Source organism: Pleurodeles waltl, chromosome 3_1 (genome assembly GCF_031143425.1).
Source record: "Pleurodeles waltl isolate 20211129_DDA chromosome 3_1, aPleWal1.hap1.20221129, whole genome shotgun sequence".
Classification (NCBI taxonomy): domain Eukaryota; kingdom Metazoa; phylum Chordata; class Amphibia; order Caudata; family Salamandridae; genus Pleurodeles; species Pleurodeles waltl.
This window is the reverse complement of record NC_090440.1, coordinates 1303779061-1303796848: the sequence shown is the minus strand read 5'-3', so window position 1 is coordinate 1303796848 and position 17788 is coordinate 1303779061. Positions and strand designations below refer to the sequence as shown.

Genomic DNA, 17788 nt, shown 5'->3' with positions numbered 1-17788 from the left:
GAAATGTCAATATCTCACAAGGGATAGTGTTTGAAGAGGGGCTAAATGGTGGAGGGGTTCCTAAGTTTCGAAACCTGTGGAGGGGGAGAGGGGGATTTGTCCTGGAAGAAGGATTGAAGTCTAATCTTCCTGAAGAATTAGACCAGTTCACAGTTCAGTCTGAATGGATCTTCCCGAGGTGTGGAGAGAAAGCCTAAACCTTAGCTTAGGCCCGCTGATTCTGTTTCAGTCTGGGGTCTGCTAGAAAGATTCGCAATTTGGTTGTCTTTTGTTGTTCCCTCAATCAGTTCCTTGTAACCATTTCAGTTTCCTCTCTGTTGCACTGCACCTGCTTTCCTCTTCCTTTGGTTCTTCCTATTTCTCCATCTCTTCCTAAAAAAGATGGGTTGTACGGAATGGGCAAACATACCCATCGGGTAATTATGTCGTTCTGGATGGCCTTTCCATTCGTCGTCACTGCTCACTGCTCTAGCCATCTCAGCCCGAACTCCCTCTTCACTAAAGTAAGGCCAGGTGTCTCATCTGGATGACCTTGATTTAATTTCTTCTTGGTAATCTTTTCTGGTGTAGGGGGATGACTTTCTTTCTGCTATTTGTTTTTATATCTTTCTGTTAGTTGGAGATTTTTTTGTTGAGTCAGAAATTCTTTGATCTCTCAACTGATTTCATCAGATGTCTTAAACAGAGATATTTGAATAGAGGTTTTGAGTGAGTTTTCTGCCATTGTGACTTTTATAATGATTGCATCGGCTAGTCTTTTTGAGGTGTTAATAATCAGGACCAGCCAGTCTCTGGTACATTTCCATGCAATCTGCGCCCAATCTCTTCTAAATTCCAGAGCTTCTAAGAAAAAGGGTGTGGGATGTTGGTTAGTAAAAGGCCTGTAGGGGCTTTATTGGCTCTTAGATATTCTGTCATTATAGCCCATGAAGGACTTTTCTAATGAGTTATTTTTTCATGGATGAAAGTTTGTCAGAGTTCTCCTTGAGGCTGCCTAATGGTGTGCACCTGTTGTCTCCCAAAATGGAAGGAGTTTTGAGTTTGGCATCCACAACGTCGTCAAAGCTAAAGTTGTGTAAGTCTTATATTGTGGTTAGGTAAGTTTCTCAGGAATATCAATATTCTAAGATATCTTAAGTTGCAGGTCCTACAGCTGAGCCAATGTACTATAAACTCTCAAAAGTGGAAGGACAGTTAGAATTGGGCGGTCCGGTATTCATACTTCTGATTCATTCAATAGTTACAGATAGAGAACACCTCATCTTCCACAGATTGTTACAAACGAACGCTTTTGCTCATCCTTATTCCTCAAAGTCATCTGTTTTGGGGTTTGTGTGGAACTACACTGCAATATCCATGTTAATTGTGAGTCAAACACTTGAAGCACGTGGTGCTGAGCCACTTTTAGTGAACAGTGCCTTGTTAACTTGAGATGACAATACTTTACAACATCTATACATAAATAATATACATTCTTGAGAGGTAGAGAATGCTTCTGAATTTCTTTATCTCACCAGTGAAAATACACTCAGTTGTGACACTGCCTCAACTAAGAGATGGGCACCAGTCGAATAAAATATTGTAGAGTAGGTGTAAGCAATTTTAAGGAGTAGGGGAAATCAAAAAATATATATATATATATATATATATATATATATATATATATATATATCAGTGCCCACCAGGTACATAAAATTTGTAGATTTTGTGTTTTCACAGTCCCTAAAACTGAACATTGGTGGGAAAAGCAACTCTCAATTCAGTTTTTGGTAGAAAACTAAATAGATGTCCTGGAAATCCAAAGCATTGGCATCTGAGAAGGGCATTTGAAGTTTGGCTACATCAAGATCCTCCCTCAGCAGCACTGACTCTCATTTAAGTTGCAAAGAGCAAGACTAAGCCTTGACTCAGTTTGTTTGAGGAGTAAATCACATGTGATGCTATTCATATCCTGTGGAGGCCCCTTGTTACCAAGATATGGGATGAACTAAGTGTCTTCATTGATGTTCATGCTGCCCTTATGGTTACAACTACCATACTGCATAACACTTCTGACGTCCCTTCGTTGGCCTTCCAAGCTAGACGATTTTCCTCTGCATCCCTGGCTGTGGCCCAGATAGGCTTCCTGAGATACTAGAAAAAGAAAACATTACAAAAGATGGGTAATAGGCTAAAAGATACTTCTTGCATGGCCTCATTTTGAAAAATTGATTTATGAGTTGAATGGTCATGTGTCAGAATTTGAAGAAGACTGGAGCAGGCTCCTTAAATCTTAGGAGGAAGTTGGCTGCATCTGAATCCATGTACACTACTCAACTTTCTTGGTTGTGATATTACCAGATCAGTGTGCAGATGCTTAGGTCATGCAGATCGCAGAATGGGGGTACGTATTGCTGTATGCTCAGGTCTCACAGTCAGCTGTATGGAATGTTTACAGACCATTTTCCTCAAAATCCCTTCTGTATTCCTAGGTACTGGGATCCTGTATAGTCCCACTCTGTTGACGGAGTATGATAGGTGACAGAGATTTGGGGAACTGAGTCACAGTTGTACACATCACTCAGAGAGCTCCCCGTAATGGCTCATATTTTCCAGGTGGACGCAGTTTACATGGTAATTGAGGATCCTAGTAGACACTGTATTTTGATCACTCTGTGGTGGAGGGGTTGGATAAAAGGTGTACATTTCTCTTTCCCAGTGGTCGGATGCTTGTAGATTATGTGGAGGTGGTATTGAGGAGTGAAAAGCGAGAGGGGGGGGGGGGCAGGTATGCTACCTACTGGTTTAAGTTGTGTTTTAGTCTATGTTAAGCCTTCAATTTAACATGGAGCTGTGGGTCTCTCTTTGAATAGAACTAGATTTGCCTGATTGTTGTTTGTTAATAGGTCAAAGTGTAGACCATTCGGGCAGTCAATACTTTGAGAGGGCCAAAGTACTAGTTTTCGTTTAGTTCAAAGAAACTAATGAAGCTAAAACCTACTACAAAGTCAGTCTTCCTGATGATGGACAGGATAACCTATGGCACAATCTCTACCCTTATGGTCCTAGTGTGGTTGTAGCGCCAGTGTGCTCCATAGATGACCCTCGGTCTGGGGGGTACCTACATGAAGACAAGAGGAGAATAACAGTGGGTAATCAGGATAGTCTGCCATGTATTGTAGGGTGTGTGAGGTTTCCATTGGATGACCCCTCCCAATCACAGCCATGAGGAGGGGGAAATGTTACAGGGTTCTCAGCAACACGTAGGGCGAGGTCTAGGTTGAGAGCGGTTTCGCAGCTACCTGGGATTCACCGCGGGTACCTGCATCTATGGTCTCCCGATATTGATGTCATTGGGCAGTTAAGAGCTGGCACGCGTGAGGTGCATGAACCGCCTCCTTCTCAAGTATGCGAATATCATTTTCAAGTTCTAATACGCTGCATGTGAGAGAGGAGGTAACCCGTCCCCCAAGATGTGGCCATACAGTGACCCTCATAACCACTTTCATCACGATCTCCACCCCTAGATCGCCTACAGACCCAGAGTTATTCTTAAAATACGTCAAGATATGAGCGCCTATCATCTCTCTGTATGCCATGTCTCTTAAGGCATCCACTCTTAGTTTCCACAGTGGGATGGGCAGTTTAGTTCTGCCCCATTGTAAGGTAATCTTGAAGGGATTACGATCAGCTAAAGTCCAAACCAAATATTCAGAGCCTCGCACATGGGGCCAGAAATCTGATTTGCAAAAGATATAGTCAAATCTTGTGTGTATTTAATGCCCTGGTGTGAAGTCTTGCCAGAACAATCTCATGTCATGCTGAGCAGAGGAATAGATTAGCCTTGTTAGGCACTCATTGCGTTTAATGTATCCATTCCCAAATGTTCCAATTATGCTCTAAAGTCACCCTCTCTACTCATTCCGACTTCCAAGTGTGCTCCCTATAAAGCCCAGCAGTAAATGTCTTTCAGAAAGACTGTGAAAAGATTGAAATTTGTAATGGCTCTCATAGGCAGAATTGGAATGTATGTGTTACAATGCCCGTACTAAAGTATGCATCTCATTAGACACTGAACTTGAATGTGGCACATAACAGCATACTTATAAAATGTCACTATAATATAAAAGGAGCTAAAATCTGAAATATGGTCTTGGTGATTCAGAACAAATTTCATTTAGGATATCATTTTGGTATTGGCTGCGTTTTTCAGATCTCAGATCCCAAAAAAAGCAAACTAACAGTTTCTTCTATAGATATAGGTCTACAGAGATTATCAATTAATAAACAGATTGGGGACAATGAACCATGAATCTCAACTTTCGCAAATAACCCTTCCGCACTTAGTTGGGCTTTGGCACACTAATACTGCATACATATGAGGAAAGCAGTATTAATTTTCTTACAGTTAAGTCTCAGTGACAGCCAAGTGCCTTGAACCATTGTGGTAGGGACAAAGAAATGGGGTTACAATGAATAGGCAAAAATATGCATTTTTTTTTTTTTTACAAAATAACCTCGGTCTGAGGCCTGCTTTTTAGGAGAAAATGAGAAAACAGTGTGGGTGGATTTCTTCACAATCTACAAACAAAATCCGCTGATTCAGCGCCAAGGAAGATGTTTCCAAATCTGCAGGTAAACCACACCAAAAATATGAAACATCAATACCTTTTGCAAGGCAGGTGGACAGAGGCTCATATGAATCAAATGGCTAAATTGGCCGTGGTGAAAACAAGTGATGTGGAATTCAACAGAAAGGCAAAAAATGTACTGGTGGCAAACTCACCTGCTCACAAATGGCAGTAACTCCCTATGTGGCTCCTGTACTTCTGCATGAGAAACGATGGCCTACACAAATATGGTATACAGTCAAATGCACAATCTGAAACAGGGTTTGAATAAGTACCAGGAATAGTTTGGTAGGGAAGCAGCAAAAAAATAAAAGTCCCAGACCGTGTTCCAGACCACTTATCTTATCCGCTGAAAAAACAACAACTCCACCCCCATTATCTATGGCTGAGCTCTTGAGCTTCCTGGATTGACATTGTAATTAGAATGGGTGATGGCAGTGGGGGAGAGCAGAGAGAGAAGGCTGGTACGGAAATCTAAACTATGGTCTGATACCTAAAAAAACAAAGTTCCTTAAACTCATCAAAGTACAAATCTTTAATTAAATTTGATTTGTCTGTCTCTATTCAAGGAAGCAGTGACACGTAGGATTTGTGATATTCAATCCATTTTATGGTGGAAGATTAGACTGATCTTCTTGTCAGTCAAAGATCTGCGCTTTAAAGCACAATTCCATACAAGTTTGGTTAAGGAAACTATTTCTACTTTGAAGCATCTCAATGCCGCCCCAAAAGAAGCTACAAATAGGACAGTATTGGACAGCTAGACCTATTCAAGGACTGAAACGAAGACTCCAAATGACATCTTATAAGAAATCATGACAGTGGTTGACAATAATCAAGAGCATGTTACTTGAACAACTTTGTCTAATCCATAGGGTAGCGAACAACAAGAGCCTTATCCATTGCAATCTATATTCAAATCCTTTGCATCAACCTAACTATTAAGGTCGGACCCTAGCTGCCAAATTATAGTTGCCAAATGTAAGAAATCTAGAGCTGGTGACTGTTCTTTTTACAGCTGACACCTAGAACAAGTTGCCGCTGTATTTCCGTTTTCTAAAAAAAAAGTCACTGTCTCCTTAGGAAAAAATTCATACCTGAATTGTTTCTCAAATAAGCTTGGTGTCAAGCATAAACTACTTGCGCCAAGCTGAATTTCTGGGTAACAAAACGCTATAATTTCACTAACATACCAAAACTATTAAGTTCACATCCTTTTATTTGCCACACTGGGACATTCAGAGGAAGGCATGCAGTTCTTTCATAAAACGTTGACTATATAAAATTTTTAATGCAGTAAGCTCAGTGGCACTTGAAATGACCCTAAATTTTAAAAGCTCAGGACTGGAGGCGAACATTCATGGTAGAACTCCCAAAAGTGTGGCATGCTCTGTAGTTAATTGAAGGTGACTAGTTTTTCTGTGACCAATTAAAACACATTATTTCTCAGAGTATAATTTTCAGCATTGAACTGCCATTAAATTAAGTAATTTAGCTTCCAACATTATTCATACCACAACTCATCTTTAAGCATAATCTTTGAGAACATTTTCGGGGGTTTTTAATTTTCAATTACTTCTTTTAATCAAACCTTCTCCCAAGACTATAAAAAGACAAACAGCTTGCTAAAATTGAAAGAATTTCTTTAACAAGTGGCAACACATAAAACTGTCAAGTCTCCTGACATTAACTGGAGATGGACAACATCTGGCTGGCAATGCTTAGTAATCCATAGAAAATGTTGGTACCATGCAAACAAGATTCAATAGCTCTATTGTCTGAGGATTCATGACAGCAAGCACAGGCCACTTTGAGTTCTAACTATGGATGTGCAAAATTCACAAAATAAAATGTTCATGGTAAACCTTAGTCTCACGAAAATTATACAAAACTACACATACTTTGGAGAAAATCATTGGCACAACATAATGCACATGCCAAAGCCACGCGGTATCCCAGCAGTAGACTGGGTTGAGGAAAAACTGTCTCCTTGTAGACATTTTCCAATCAAACCAGTCAGCTTAAGGCTAAAACTAAAAACAATTTTGCATTATGTGAAACTGTTAGGTGCACATTTTCTTTTTTGCTTCATGTGAAAAAAAAGAAATCACAAATCACAAAAGATTTCACTTGCAAAACAGGAATTGAGCAAAGTCCTACTTTGAAAGTAAAATTGGTCATCTCTGTTGGCTCAATCATCAGAAAGGTCAGTCGTTCAACACTGCAATAAGGAGACCATATTCAGAATAAAATGGGAACAAATGAATAGGGTCTCTTTAAACCAAACTCAATAGACTGATCATGAAATAAACGTCACAACAAAATACAGTCATCCCATGAGCTAACTGAAATATAGCCAATATACTCACCTATTTTAACCTTTGCTGCTTCAATCTCTGCTTGCTGCTTACTTTGGAGCAGCTCTTCTTCTCGCTCATGAATTGCTTTGCCAATATTTTTGTTTTCTTCTTTCTGGTCATTAATCACTTTGAGAAGCTCCTCATTTTTACCCTGGAGAAGCTCCAAGCTTTTTTGGGATTGACTTAGTTGACTTTGGAGGGTTATGTTCATTGACTGAAGAGAAAGCACTGCCAGGAAACAAATGGAAATTCAATCCTATCAACCTCAACGTCCAAGCATGGCACTGTGTTCAACAACCTAAATTAAAACATCTTGGAAGTTAAAGAGCACTGTTAAGATCTTTATTTAACTGGCGCTGAAGGCGCCAAATAAGGAAACTGAATAGTTCTCAACTAACTAAGCAATCATCAGACCTAGATGTACATGGTGTATATGTATATAAAGTAATGTAGCTTTCTGGAAAGTATACTTGTTGGTAGGTGCTGCCTTAGTCCAAATATGATGTTTACTAATTCTTTGGTGCCCCAAAAAGCCATACATCTCCACTTGTGCACACCATGATGGGAAAAAGTATTTTCAACAATAAACCTTACTGTAAAAAAATCCTGAAACCATTTTAACACTCTGTAGTAAAATAGGTGTTTTTGACCACTGACTTTGTGTTGCACCACTTTGCATCTGGATTAGTAGTTCAGTGTTCACCAGTTGCAGATTACATTTGGTATTCAGTTTAGCTGCCTATTGACTTTATCGTAGCGTTAGACATTGAGTTGAGCTGTTTTTTTCCACATGGTATACTGTGCTTGTTTTTCGTATTCTTTCTCACCGAACAGTTAATCAGTCAGCATGATAAGAATGCAAATGTTTTTTCAGTGCAGGGAACGGTTCGGCCTTGGGAGGAGTGACTTGAGATGTTGGCCAGTTTTCAACACTCTTCTTCCAACTCTGACCAACAGTAGCCAGCATGTGTGAATATTTCTCTTTCATGGAAGGGGTTTTCTCCAGAAAGCCCTTTTGGTTCTTTAAGATATAAAAAGGTGGCCCTGCTCAGTAGCAGTGGAATTTCCAAGACCTCGGTCAGGATTAGATGTCGAATGTCTGACACACATTTGTCCCGTGAGGGTGGATATCTCTTTCTCGCAGTTGAACGGGGTCATCTTCTTGCTGGCATGAGAAAGATGAAGAGCTTGGCAGGCCCTACAGTGATGAATTTTTACTTTATTCTTTGCTTAGCAATTATGATATAAGATAACCACATGTATTTGCTGGGTACATTGCTGTTGAGAATAATTAAGATATATTTTCCTTTCATTGCTGTGACTATTTTTAAACGTGTGCTTTCAACCTACTAATCTCCTTTTAGGAAGCTTGTGGTGAAATAATAATGTCTTCTTTGAGCGGAGAAGTGCATTCCAGAGATTTTTGTCTGCTCGGTCATTAGTGAAAGCAAAACACACTATGTAAGAGTGCATTAATTTGAGAATTAAGTATGTTTTTCCATGAATTTGAATTATTGAATGTATGGTCATTTCTGTGCCATTCATACATTTTAAATTATTTTGAATGAAAATTGTGCATTTTTTTTAATCAAAGTAAATTGGTTACATTACGACCACATGGCCTTACAGTAAAGAATTAAAACATATGAATATATTATTTATTTTTTTAGCAGTGCAGCAGTATGGATAACGCTGAAACGTACATGCCTTAAGCTAGCATTACAGATGGAAAAACCGGATGGACTATTAAATGGCAGCCTGGGTTAAAAGACCATGTAAATCAGCACCGTAATACCCACAAATGCTATTATTTTCACAATTAAACTATGTCTATTTAGGGTGATGAATAGGCCTGTATCAAGGAACCATAATATATGTTCCTCAGTGAATGAAAGGAAAATGGATTATACTGAAAGAGTCCCTGGAGAACGTTGTCATCCATCCAGAAATGCAGAAAGTAGTAGAGTTTGTGTGGCCATTCTCCCAATGAACAGCAACTCCATGAAAGGAGGAAAACAAAGGTAAAAAGGCAGATTGCCATTTTTGAGAATAAATGTGAAGAGAAGGGCCAAGCAAGAAAGATCTACTTACAGCAAGGCAAAAAATTTAGACAAACACAGAGTTAATGAAGGGTCAATTTTGCTGAAGATAAAACATAACCTGAGCTATCAGGTTAGGAACGGAGCGCATCTAGAACTTAAGAGGCAGCTGTGATCAGCACAGGCGAGAGATGACTTTTACATATAAGCAGATAAAGTGGGGTCATCTTAAGTTTACTGAAGGAGCTGAGTAGGACACAACAGAAGACAGAAAAAGTAACAAAGGTAATGAAAAACAGAAGGGAAAGAACTGAAATCTGTTGAAATATTTAACAATAACATACAGGGATCTCAGTCAGGAAACATACATTTCAAAGAGGAAGAAGTGCAGTATACAATCATGCCCTACCATGTTACTTTTTGTTAATTTTTTTTTTTTTTAAGGACACGCATCGGGTTACATGTTTGCAATAATAAAGAGAAAACAAAAAAAAAAAAGAAGCGTAAATACATCAATATTGTCGTACAGGTGAAGCAAACATTCTAAACAAGAGTCAATGATAATAGTTTCTGCTCTTAGGGATCCCATAAATTTACTTATTTAGTCGGCACATTCTCGGGGCCCAAGAGCCATACGGAGAAAGGTGCCCAAGCTCTAGTGAATCTTTTACAGGCCGCTGTTCCTTTTAGTTCATACAGGCTATTCTCCAGGTGATACATAGATAAGAGTTGTGAAAACCATTGATTGAACGTGGGGGATCAACATCACGCCACAGAGATGCTATGCAGTTGCGAAATACTGACATGGCTATGAACAGAAAGTATCTATCTCGACTATTGCAGACTGAATGATCAACTCCCAGTAAAACCATTTGAGGTGTCAGATAGATAGTCTGTTTCGAGATTTTCTTCAATATATCGCATATCCCAGTAATCAAACTTCCCAGTTTTACACATTGAAAGAACATATGACAGAGATCTGCTTTCGGGCAACCGCATCGTGGACACATAATACCCGCCGTTTTGCCCCAGCTCGCAATCTTAGCAGGTGTATAATATAAATTGTACAATACCATACAATGTTGAGCTTGCGGGCCAGCAGACACTAAAACAGTCCGTGCCATTTCCATAGACTCACAAACCTCTGTCTCTTTAGCTCCAACCCATGCTTCCCATTTTTTAACCAATGACGCCAGGTCATCTTGTATAGCATTTAAAAGCAGTGGATACAGGTTTTTAATACCACAGCTAGTGGGGTGTTGTGAGACTTCCATTAGCCTAATCTTATCTATGTGCCAACCTTGGGTCATATTAGTTAGTAAGAAGGCTCTGATCTGTAGGAATTAAAAAAAGTCTATTTTTTCCAACGCAAATTCCGCACTCAGTTCCTCAAATGATTTGAGGTGGTTGCCAGAGTGAAACAAGTCCCCGATTTTGTGAATACCCCGATTGCTCCACCTCAAGCAATAGTGGTCTTTAAATATTGGTGGAAGCGTGGGGGTAATCCACAAGGGAGTGTAGTGGCAGATTCGTCCTATACCTATTTTACGCTTAACCTGGGTCCATGCCTTAAATGCAGCATAAATTACCTTAAATTTAACCTTTTTATAGTAGCTGGGTTCCAGAATCCGCAGGAAAACTTCTTCTGCTTCTTTGCCCAGAATCAGGGTATATATCGAAGGGAGAGCATCTTGCCCGGGTCTATCCGTAACAAAGTATCTGTGCATACTGAAGCACTGCTGCCAGATAATAAAGTTTAAAATTGGGAAGTGCCCACCCCCCTTGCTCTCTTGGGAGAGTCATATAATGGAAAGACCGGCGCGGCTTTGTATAGGACCAAATGAAGCTATTAACCAATCCCTCTATTAATTTGAACCAATCTTGCCCAATCTCTAAGGGGATTGTTCTAAAGAGGTAGAATACTTTGGGTAGAAACACCATTTTTATCACATTACAGCGTCCCATGAGTGACAAGTGCAGATTGTTAATGCGAGCGAGATCTTTCCTAGTCTTTGTTAAAATTGGGCCCATGTTTATTTTCACCACTTCGTCAAGGTTTGCTGTAAGTTTAACACCTAAATATTGTACCTGTGTCAGCACCCGCTCGTCGTTAAAATCTACTGATTCATTCACCAATATTTGACATTTACTCTTGTTCAGCAAATAACCAGATCTTTTCCCAAACTGCAGGGCTTCCTGCTCTATTTCCAATATAGCAGTCCTGGGCTCCGTGGTCACCACCGCGATATCGTCTGCATATGCTAAAATCTTAGTACACCCTCCTTTCAATGAAACTGGCATGATCCGACCATTCCGGATCATTTTCCTGATCAAGGGATCAATATATAGCGCAAAAAGCAGTGGTGAACACGGGCACCCTTGTCGCGTACCTCTCTGAATATTGATTGGGGACGACTTTAACCCGGCAACTTGTATCGTAGCCGTTGGGTTTTGGTAGAGCTGTTGAATTGCCTTGACAAACCCGGGACCGATGTTGTTTTTACGCAGGACAGACCATAAAAAGGGCCAATGGACCCGATCGAAGGCTTTTTCCGCGTCTAACAAGATTACTGCCATGGGAAGCCTGGCTGTTGCACTAACATCAAGTAACGTAATAACTCGTCTTATATGATCTGCCGTGCTTTTCCCCGGGATGAAGCCATGCTGCCATGGAGATACTAAACCTAAGATTACCAAACTCAAGCGGCTAGCAAGTATTTTAGCGTAGATTTTGGCATCGTTGTTAATTAAAGAGATTGGGCGATATGAACCAGGCTGAGTGGGTTCCTTGTCCTTTTTCAAAAAAACTACTATCTTAGCCTCCGCCCAGGAGGCCGGTTGAGGAGCCCCTGCTTGTACTTCAATAAATAAGTTAATTAGCTGTTTACATATCTCCACAAAAAAAACTTTATAGAATTCTAGTGGAATTAGATCTCCCCCTGCCGCCTTCCCGCTTGCCAAGGCACGAGTTGCTACATCCAATTCTTCCAATGTCATAGGTGCTTCTAAAGCTGCCTTACCTTCCTCTCTTAACTGACCTGATATCTCATTGCCCGCGGCATCAATCCCTTCCTCTTCTGACTGTTCTTCCCGGGTATATAATTTTTGATAGAATTGTCTAAAGACTTCCATAATCTCAGGACCGTTGTGTACCATCCGCCCTTCTTCATTCACTAAACGTTTAATACTCCCAAATACCTGCTTTTGTCTTATTCTTAAGGCCAGCTGTTGGCCCACTTTCCCGCTATACTCATAGCATTTCTGACGATATACTAAAAATTTTGCAGCAGCCTTATCCATGAAAATCTTGGCGGCTTCTGCCTTAATGATATTCACATCACACAAAATGTCTGAAATATCTACTCCACTGCGGATCACTTCCCCTAGTCGCTGCTCAGCTTTAACCAGCTTTGCCTGAACTAATTTTAGCTGATCCGTGCGTATTTTCTCCTTTCTTAACCCATAACTCAGGGTTTCTCCTCTGACAGCAGCTTTAAAAGTATCCCAAACTATCTGGCAAGAAGCAGAGCCCTGATTTATCTTAAAGAATTCCGGGATCCATTCCTTCATTTTATGGATATCCATGGATCAGCTAATAGTGTCCTATCAAATGTCCAAGATCTAGGCTGCAGGCCCTTTCTCCCGGTCTCCAGAGCCAAAACCAATGGGTTGTGGTCTGATATGATTCTAGGAAGTCTATTGACCCCTATTTGGTTTTGTAGAGAGGCTGTCACAAAAAAGTAGTCTAACCTGACTAATTTCTTATGCGGAGCAGAGAAAAAGGTGGACCCTGAATCCTGCGGGCAACACAACTGCCAGACGTCGATCAAGCCCTGATTAATGGCCAATGACTGAAGTGCCCTAAAAACTTCGTTTTTTCTACCCAGGTAGAGTGTTTGTTCCTGAATGGGTTCTTTACTATCTAAATGTATATTGAAATCTTCACACATTATGATAGGTGTTGCCCAATTTGTAAGTTCTAAATTAAGCCAATCCAGTATCTCTGGATCATCTGTGTTAGATCCATAGATAGAACAGAGTAAACCTTAGTCCCTTAACCAAGCACTCCAATAGAGCAAGCCTGCCAAGATTATCAGCAAATTGTTTATGTATAACCAGAGTACTGATCCGAGTTAATATCGCTACCCCTCTAGTGGTTGTGTGTTGTCGCGTAAAAACCGCTAGCTTCCACCCATAAAACTCCATTAGCTGCTTTTGTGTACCTGGAATATGTGTTTCCTGCATACAAATAATATCGACATTCCATGACTTGAAAACCTCTCCTACAAACTGCCGCTTCTTGTTATTATTGAGCCCACAAACGTTCACTGTGGCAATACGTATTTCACTTTGCTGTCCCATTTTTATGGATGCTGGTCCTTCTAATTCCCCTGTATGCCTCGTTTGACTTTGCTGCTTTCACACCCTGCCACCTTTTCCACTAATAAGAGCCAACCCCACTCCCCCTGCTGCGTGTCCCATTGTCCTTTTTATCCCTGTGATTCCCCCACACTCCTCTAACCTACCCCCAACCCTTACCCCTACAAATGGAATCGCCAGGCTCCTAAGCCTGTAAGATGGTATTGCCAGTCCCGTTAGCCCGCCCATACGTAAAACACCTTCACACAATTATGGCTTGCCAATCCATACACGCGGCCCCTCGTCTTCACCCTCCCGATCAAAAACCCTTAACCGATATATGTTAAAAAAAAAGAGAAACCACCCCAAACAGTATCACATACATTTACATATAAACAACTATTCACGGCAGTCCCCCCCACCCCCTTCTCCCGTACCCCCTGCACTTGACCGGTTTTCAGCTGCTGTACATATTCCCCCGCCTTAATTTCTGAAAGAAAAAATCTTGGAGTTGTTTTGTAGACAACTTTTAGACGCGCAGGGCTTAGCAAGTAAGCTTCTGCCCCCAACTCTTGAAATTGAGCAATCATCTGCCTAAGTCGCCACCGTCTTTCTACAGTGGCATGTGCGAAGTCTGGCCTACTAAAAAATGATACACCTTCCACCGTCACCTTTGAGTTGGGGCGAGCTTTTTCAAACACAGCCTGTCTCAGTAAAAAATTACCAAAATACACTATAATGGCCCGTGGGTAACTCTGGTCTCTATTAGTAGCAGTCAAAGCTTGTTTTTTCTTCATTAGCGGAAAACGGTGTGCTCTCTGAATCTCCTTTTCCCAATCCCAACCATTCAAGTCTGGGAATGCTTTCTTAAAAAGTGAAGCTATATAAGCCCTAGTATCCTGCCCCTCGAGGTCCTCTGCTATACCCAAGATCCTCAAGTTATTCCGCCGCTGACGGTTTTCAGCATCTTCCAGTTTCCATTGAATATCCGAGATCTGCTGCCCTTGTGTCGTCGTCTGTGCTGTTGCTGCTTTAACTTCGATTTCCAGCTCCTCCGTTCGAGTCTCCATGGTGGCGATGCGTACACCAATGTCCTGGCAGGATTTGACCACTTTTTTAATAGATAGTTGTAGCTGTCTGCTTGCTGCTTTCATTTTCCTGCTCTCCCTCTGAGTCTGTTCATGATTCTGAACCATTGTCCTGTAAATAAGATCCAAAGAAGGAGGTTCTGCAAGGTCGCCCGTGGGGGGGGGGGGCACCAGAGTACTACAGGCCGAATCCCTTTTTGAAAAGGCCTGTTGGGTGGCTGTATAATCCCACTGCATTTCACCATCCTCCTCTTGAGGCTTAGTCGGGTCTCTCCTAAGCTTGGCCCCTGAACTGCTCCTGGCTTCAGTTTGCTCAACTGATTTTCTTCTGCATGTTAAATAGTTCGATACCCAGATACTTGCAGCAGAGCTACTCTCAATATCTGAATCTGTTAAAGGAATTTCTTCGTCCGAATCGGAGTCTTTAGACTGATCGGAGAGAGAAAAAAAAACTCTCTGCTGTATCAAATGGCCCCTGATCGGTGTTTTTTGGTTTCGCCTCTATTCCCCTCTGGGCAGGAGCTGGGAGGGTGGTCTCATATATCGTTGAGGACTTGGCCATATCCTCAATTTGTTGCAGATTTAACTTGCAGCTTGATGGGCTAGATTGTACTACACATTTCTCTGGAATGGATTCCTGAGACCTCTGATTTGACTCCTTAAGTTCCTGCTCAGATAGCTTTGCACACCCCATTGGGGGGAGGGCCGCCCCCTCCCCACTATTTCCTGGACTTGTACTGGCGGTCTCTTGACAGGGTGGCTCCCTCCCCCCTGCATCGAACATAGGAGTGAATGCTTCAGGAGATGTAAATGCAACAGGTACATGCTCATCGTTGACTCCTAACATGTTTGATTGCGCATCACAAGCTGCCTTTTCCGTGGACCTTTGCTTAGGCCGCATTATACTAGAAAACATTGTTGGAACAGAGTACCTTGCGTCTTTTTCCATGTCGGTTGTTTTATGCGGGCCCCCTTTCACATAGAGATTGCTGTGCTCCTTTGATCCGGGGACCAGTAGCTTTTTGTCCTTTCTGGTTCCTCCTGGGTCTTGGTTCTGCCGTGCCCGTAAGGAGCGAGGGGTCCTGATTATTTTTGGCGCCATCCGAGCGTGCCACACGCCCCAAACACCAACTAATATTGCCAGGAAGCGGCGGGAATCGCGCTTAGCCGAGAGGGACGAGAGCGCGGGTCTGGAGCGAGCGCCACGCTCGCCTATTCTTGCGGGGCCCTCCGGTGCCTGCCGTTGCGGCCCCGATCCTGGCAGGGACAACCAGAAAGCCGAAAAGTGCCCGCAGCGGTCCGTGCTGCCGGCGCACAACGTCCACGGCATCCGCGGCCGAGGGTGAGTGAGAGCCGCGTGTAGTCTGGGGATGGGCTAGAGCGGTAGTGGCGATCAGCCGGGAAATCCGGCCGCCATCTTGGATTCCCATTCACCAGTATTTCCAATGCCCTACCATGTTACTGATGTAGCAGGTATATGAAGATATACAAGGTGTGCACATCTCGATACGTAATGGAAGAACACTGCAAATAAGTCAAGAGTTGCGTGGTGTACTTCAGGCAGTTCACCACAGCTCCTTTAATGCCACATAAGCCTTTAGAGTAATAGCTCTAGTGGCAAAGTGCAGATAAGTACTACAATGTCTACAAAATAACCAGGAAGAATACCAGAAGATAGGAGACTTGGCGCACTGGTGCATGAAGTTTTAAGAAGCTTGGGAGGCTACCATCTTAAAAGGGCAGTGACGATAAGCACTAACTAGTAGACCGCAGAACACAAATTGTGCGTGCTGTAATTCTGTGAGCTACCAGTCACTGATCTATATGAATGGTAAAGAACAGTGGGGCACTGGTTTAGTGGAATTGCAAGTAAATCAGTCCTTGTTCTCCAAAGTTCCTTACTTATTTAAGGTGAATAGAACTTAATACACCAGCACACATCCAGTTTTTTAGAAGCCACAGCAATAAGTAGACATCTAATAGATTCTGGCATGGCCAATTTAGGATGGTATTGCCCTTACACTTTCTCCTGGGTTTGGTTCCTTCTGAATTCTATATCTGCCTCAATATACACAATAAATAGAACTGTTTTCCCGCTACAGCTAAATGGAAGGACATCAGGGTCTGGCAAAATTAGTTTGTGTTTGAAAAATCAAGCTAAATCAACATCTGGAAATTAGTGAGAGCCCCTAAGTCTATCATCATGTATGCCCCTGCACCATCCTGATAAACTAAATCAGAAGGATTTTCACATCATACATTTAAAACAAAAAAGTCACAATTTTTTGCAGATCATATGAGATGAGATTTCATTAACTCTTTCTTTACTTTAAAAGCTTTAGCATTACTTAGTGAACTGGTCTTTTTTACCCCAAGCTTTGCAAAAGGCCGTAATAACTGGACAATCTTTATTGATGACTACCTGGTATGGCTTACCACAGTGAAAAATTTAACTTCTGGGTTTAGCAACAATAACAGCTTTCAGAGAAAATGTTAAATTTCAAATAGACATTTTGCATATAGTGAATTACCTCTATGTTTGCATTACTCTTTTACAAATGCCATGAAATGCTCAACCTGCTAGCTACATTGAGAACTTCATTCAGCTTGAAATTGTCTCTTAACCAGAGTTCCTCCCAGGTTTTATCATTCTTTTATTCCTAACCATCTCATCAGCTCCATGACCAAAGTTGCAGACGGAAGCCAAATTCCTTAATACTGTAAAACAGTCATCTGAGTTTTGTCAACTCCCTGCTTTCAGATGCCGAAAGGATAGCATACAAGATTTGGGGACAGTCTAGGTAAGAAATTCTTAACAAGTTTTTTAAAGCAATATCAAATTAATTTATGCTAGAGGTGGGGAAGCGCAGAGTCCTCATTCAATAGACCAGGAACATTCTCATTTATTTCCGGACCTTTCACTCTTAAACGATGCAAAACACAGAAGTCTTTTTTTAAGGGGAAAGTTATGGACCATACTTTTAAAGAGTTGATAATGACCTTTTCTTTTATTTGGACCATCAAAGTATCAGTTCGCCTGTTATAATTATATATATATATATATATATATATATATATATATTTTTTTTTTTCAGGAGGGGGCTTGCTGAAGAGTAGAAGTTAAAAAGTTGAATGCCAGCTATTGTTTTGAAAGACATTAAACAAGAAAACAAAATTTGTTTAAAAAACCAAGCAATTAGCAATAAAATATAAGTAATAGCTGTAGTGATACCAAACAGCTTCAGCATCCAATGAGATACCCAACTTAAAAGGAGGTTCACCTATGAAGAAAACGTGTTAACACAAAATACCGGATAAATTGTTAAAATTGC

At 41.2% G+C, this 17788-nt stretch overlaps 1 protein-coding gene across 1 annotated transcript in view; it reads right to left on the bottom strand.

The window, feature by feature from the left end:
* Window positions 1-17788, bottom strand: part of CCDC14 (coiled-coil domain containing 14) — a 107465-nt gene that overhangs the window by 31757 nt on the left and 57920 nt on the right. Inside the window, exon 11 of the mRNA XM_069224653.1 lies at window positions 6980-7198. Coding sequence (XP_069080754.1) covers window positions 6980-7198 — 219 coding nt within the window. The remainder of the gene's footprint in view (window positions 1-6979; window positions 7199-17788) is intronic.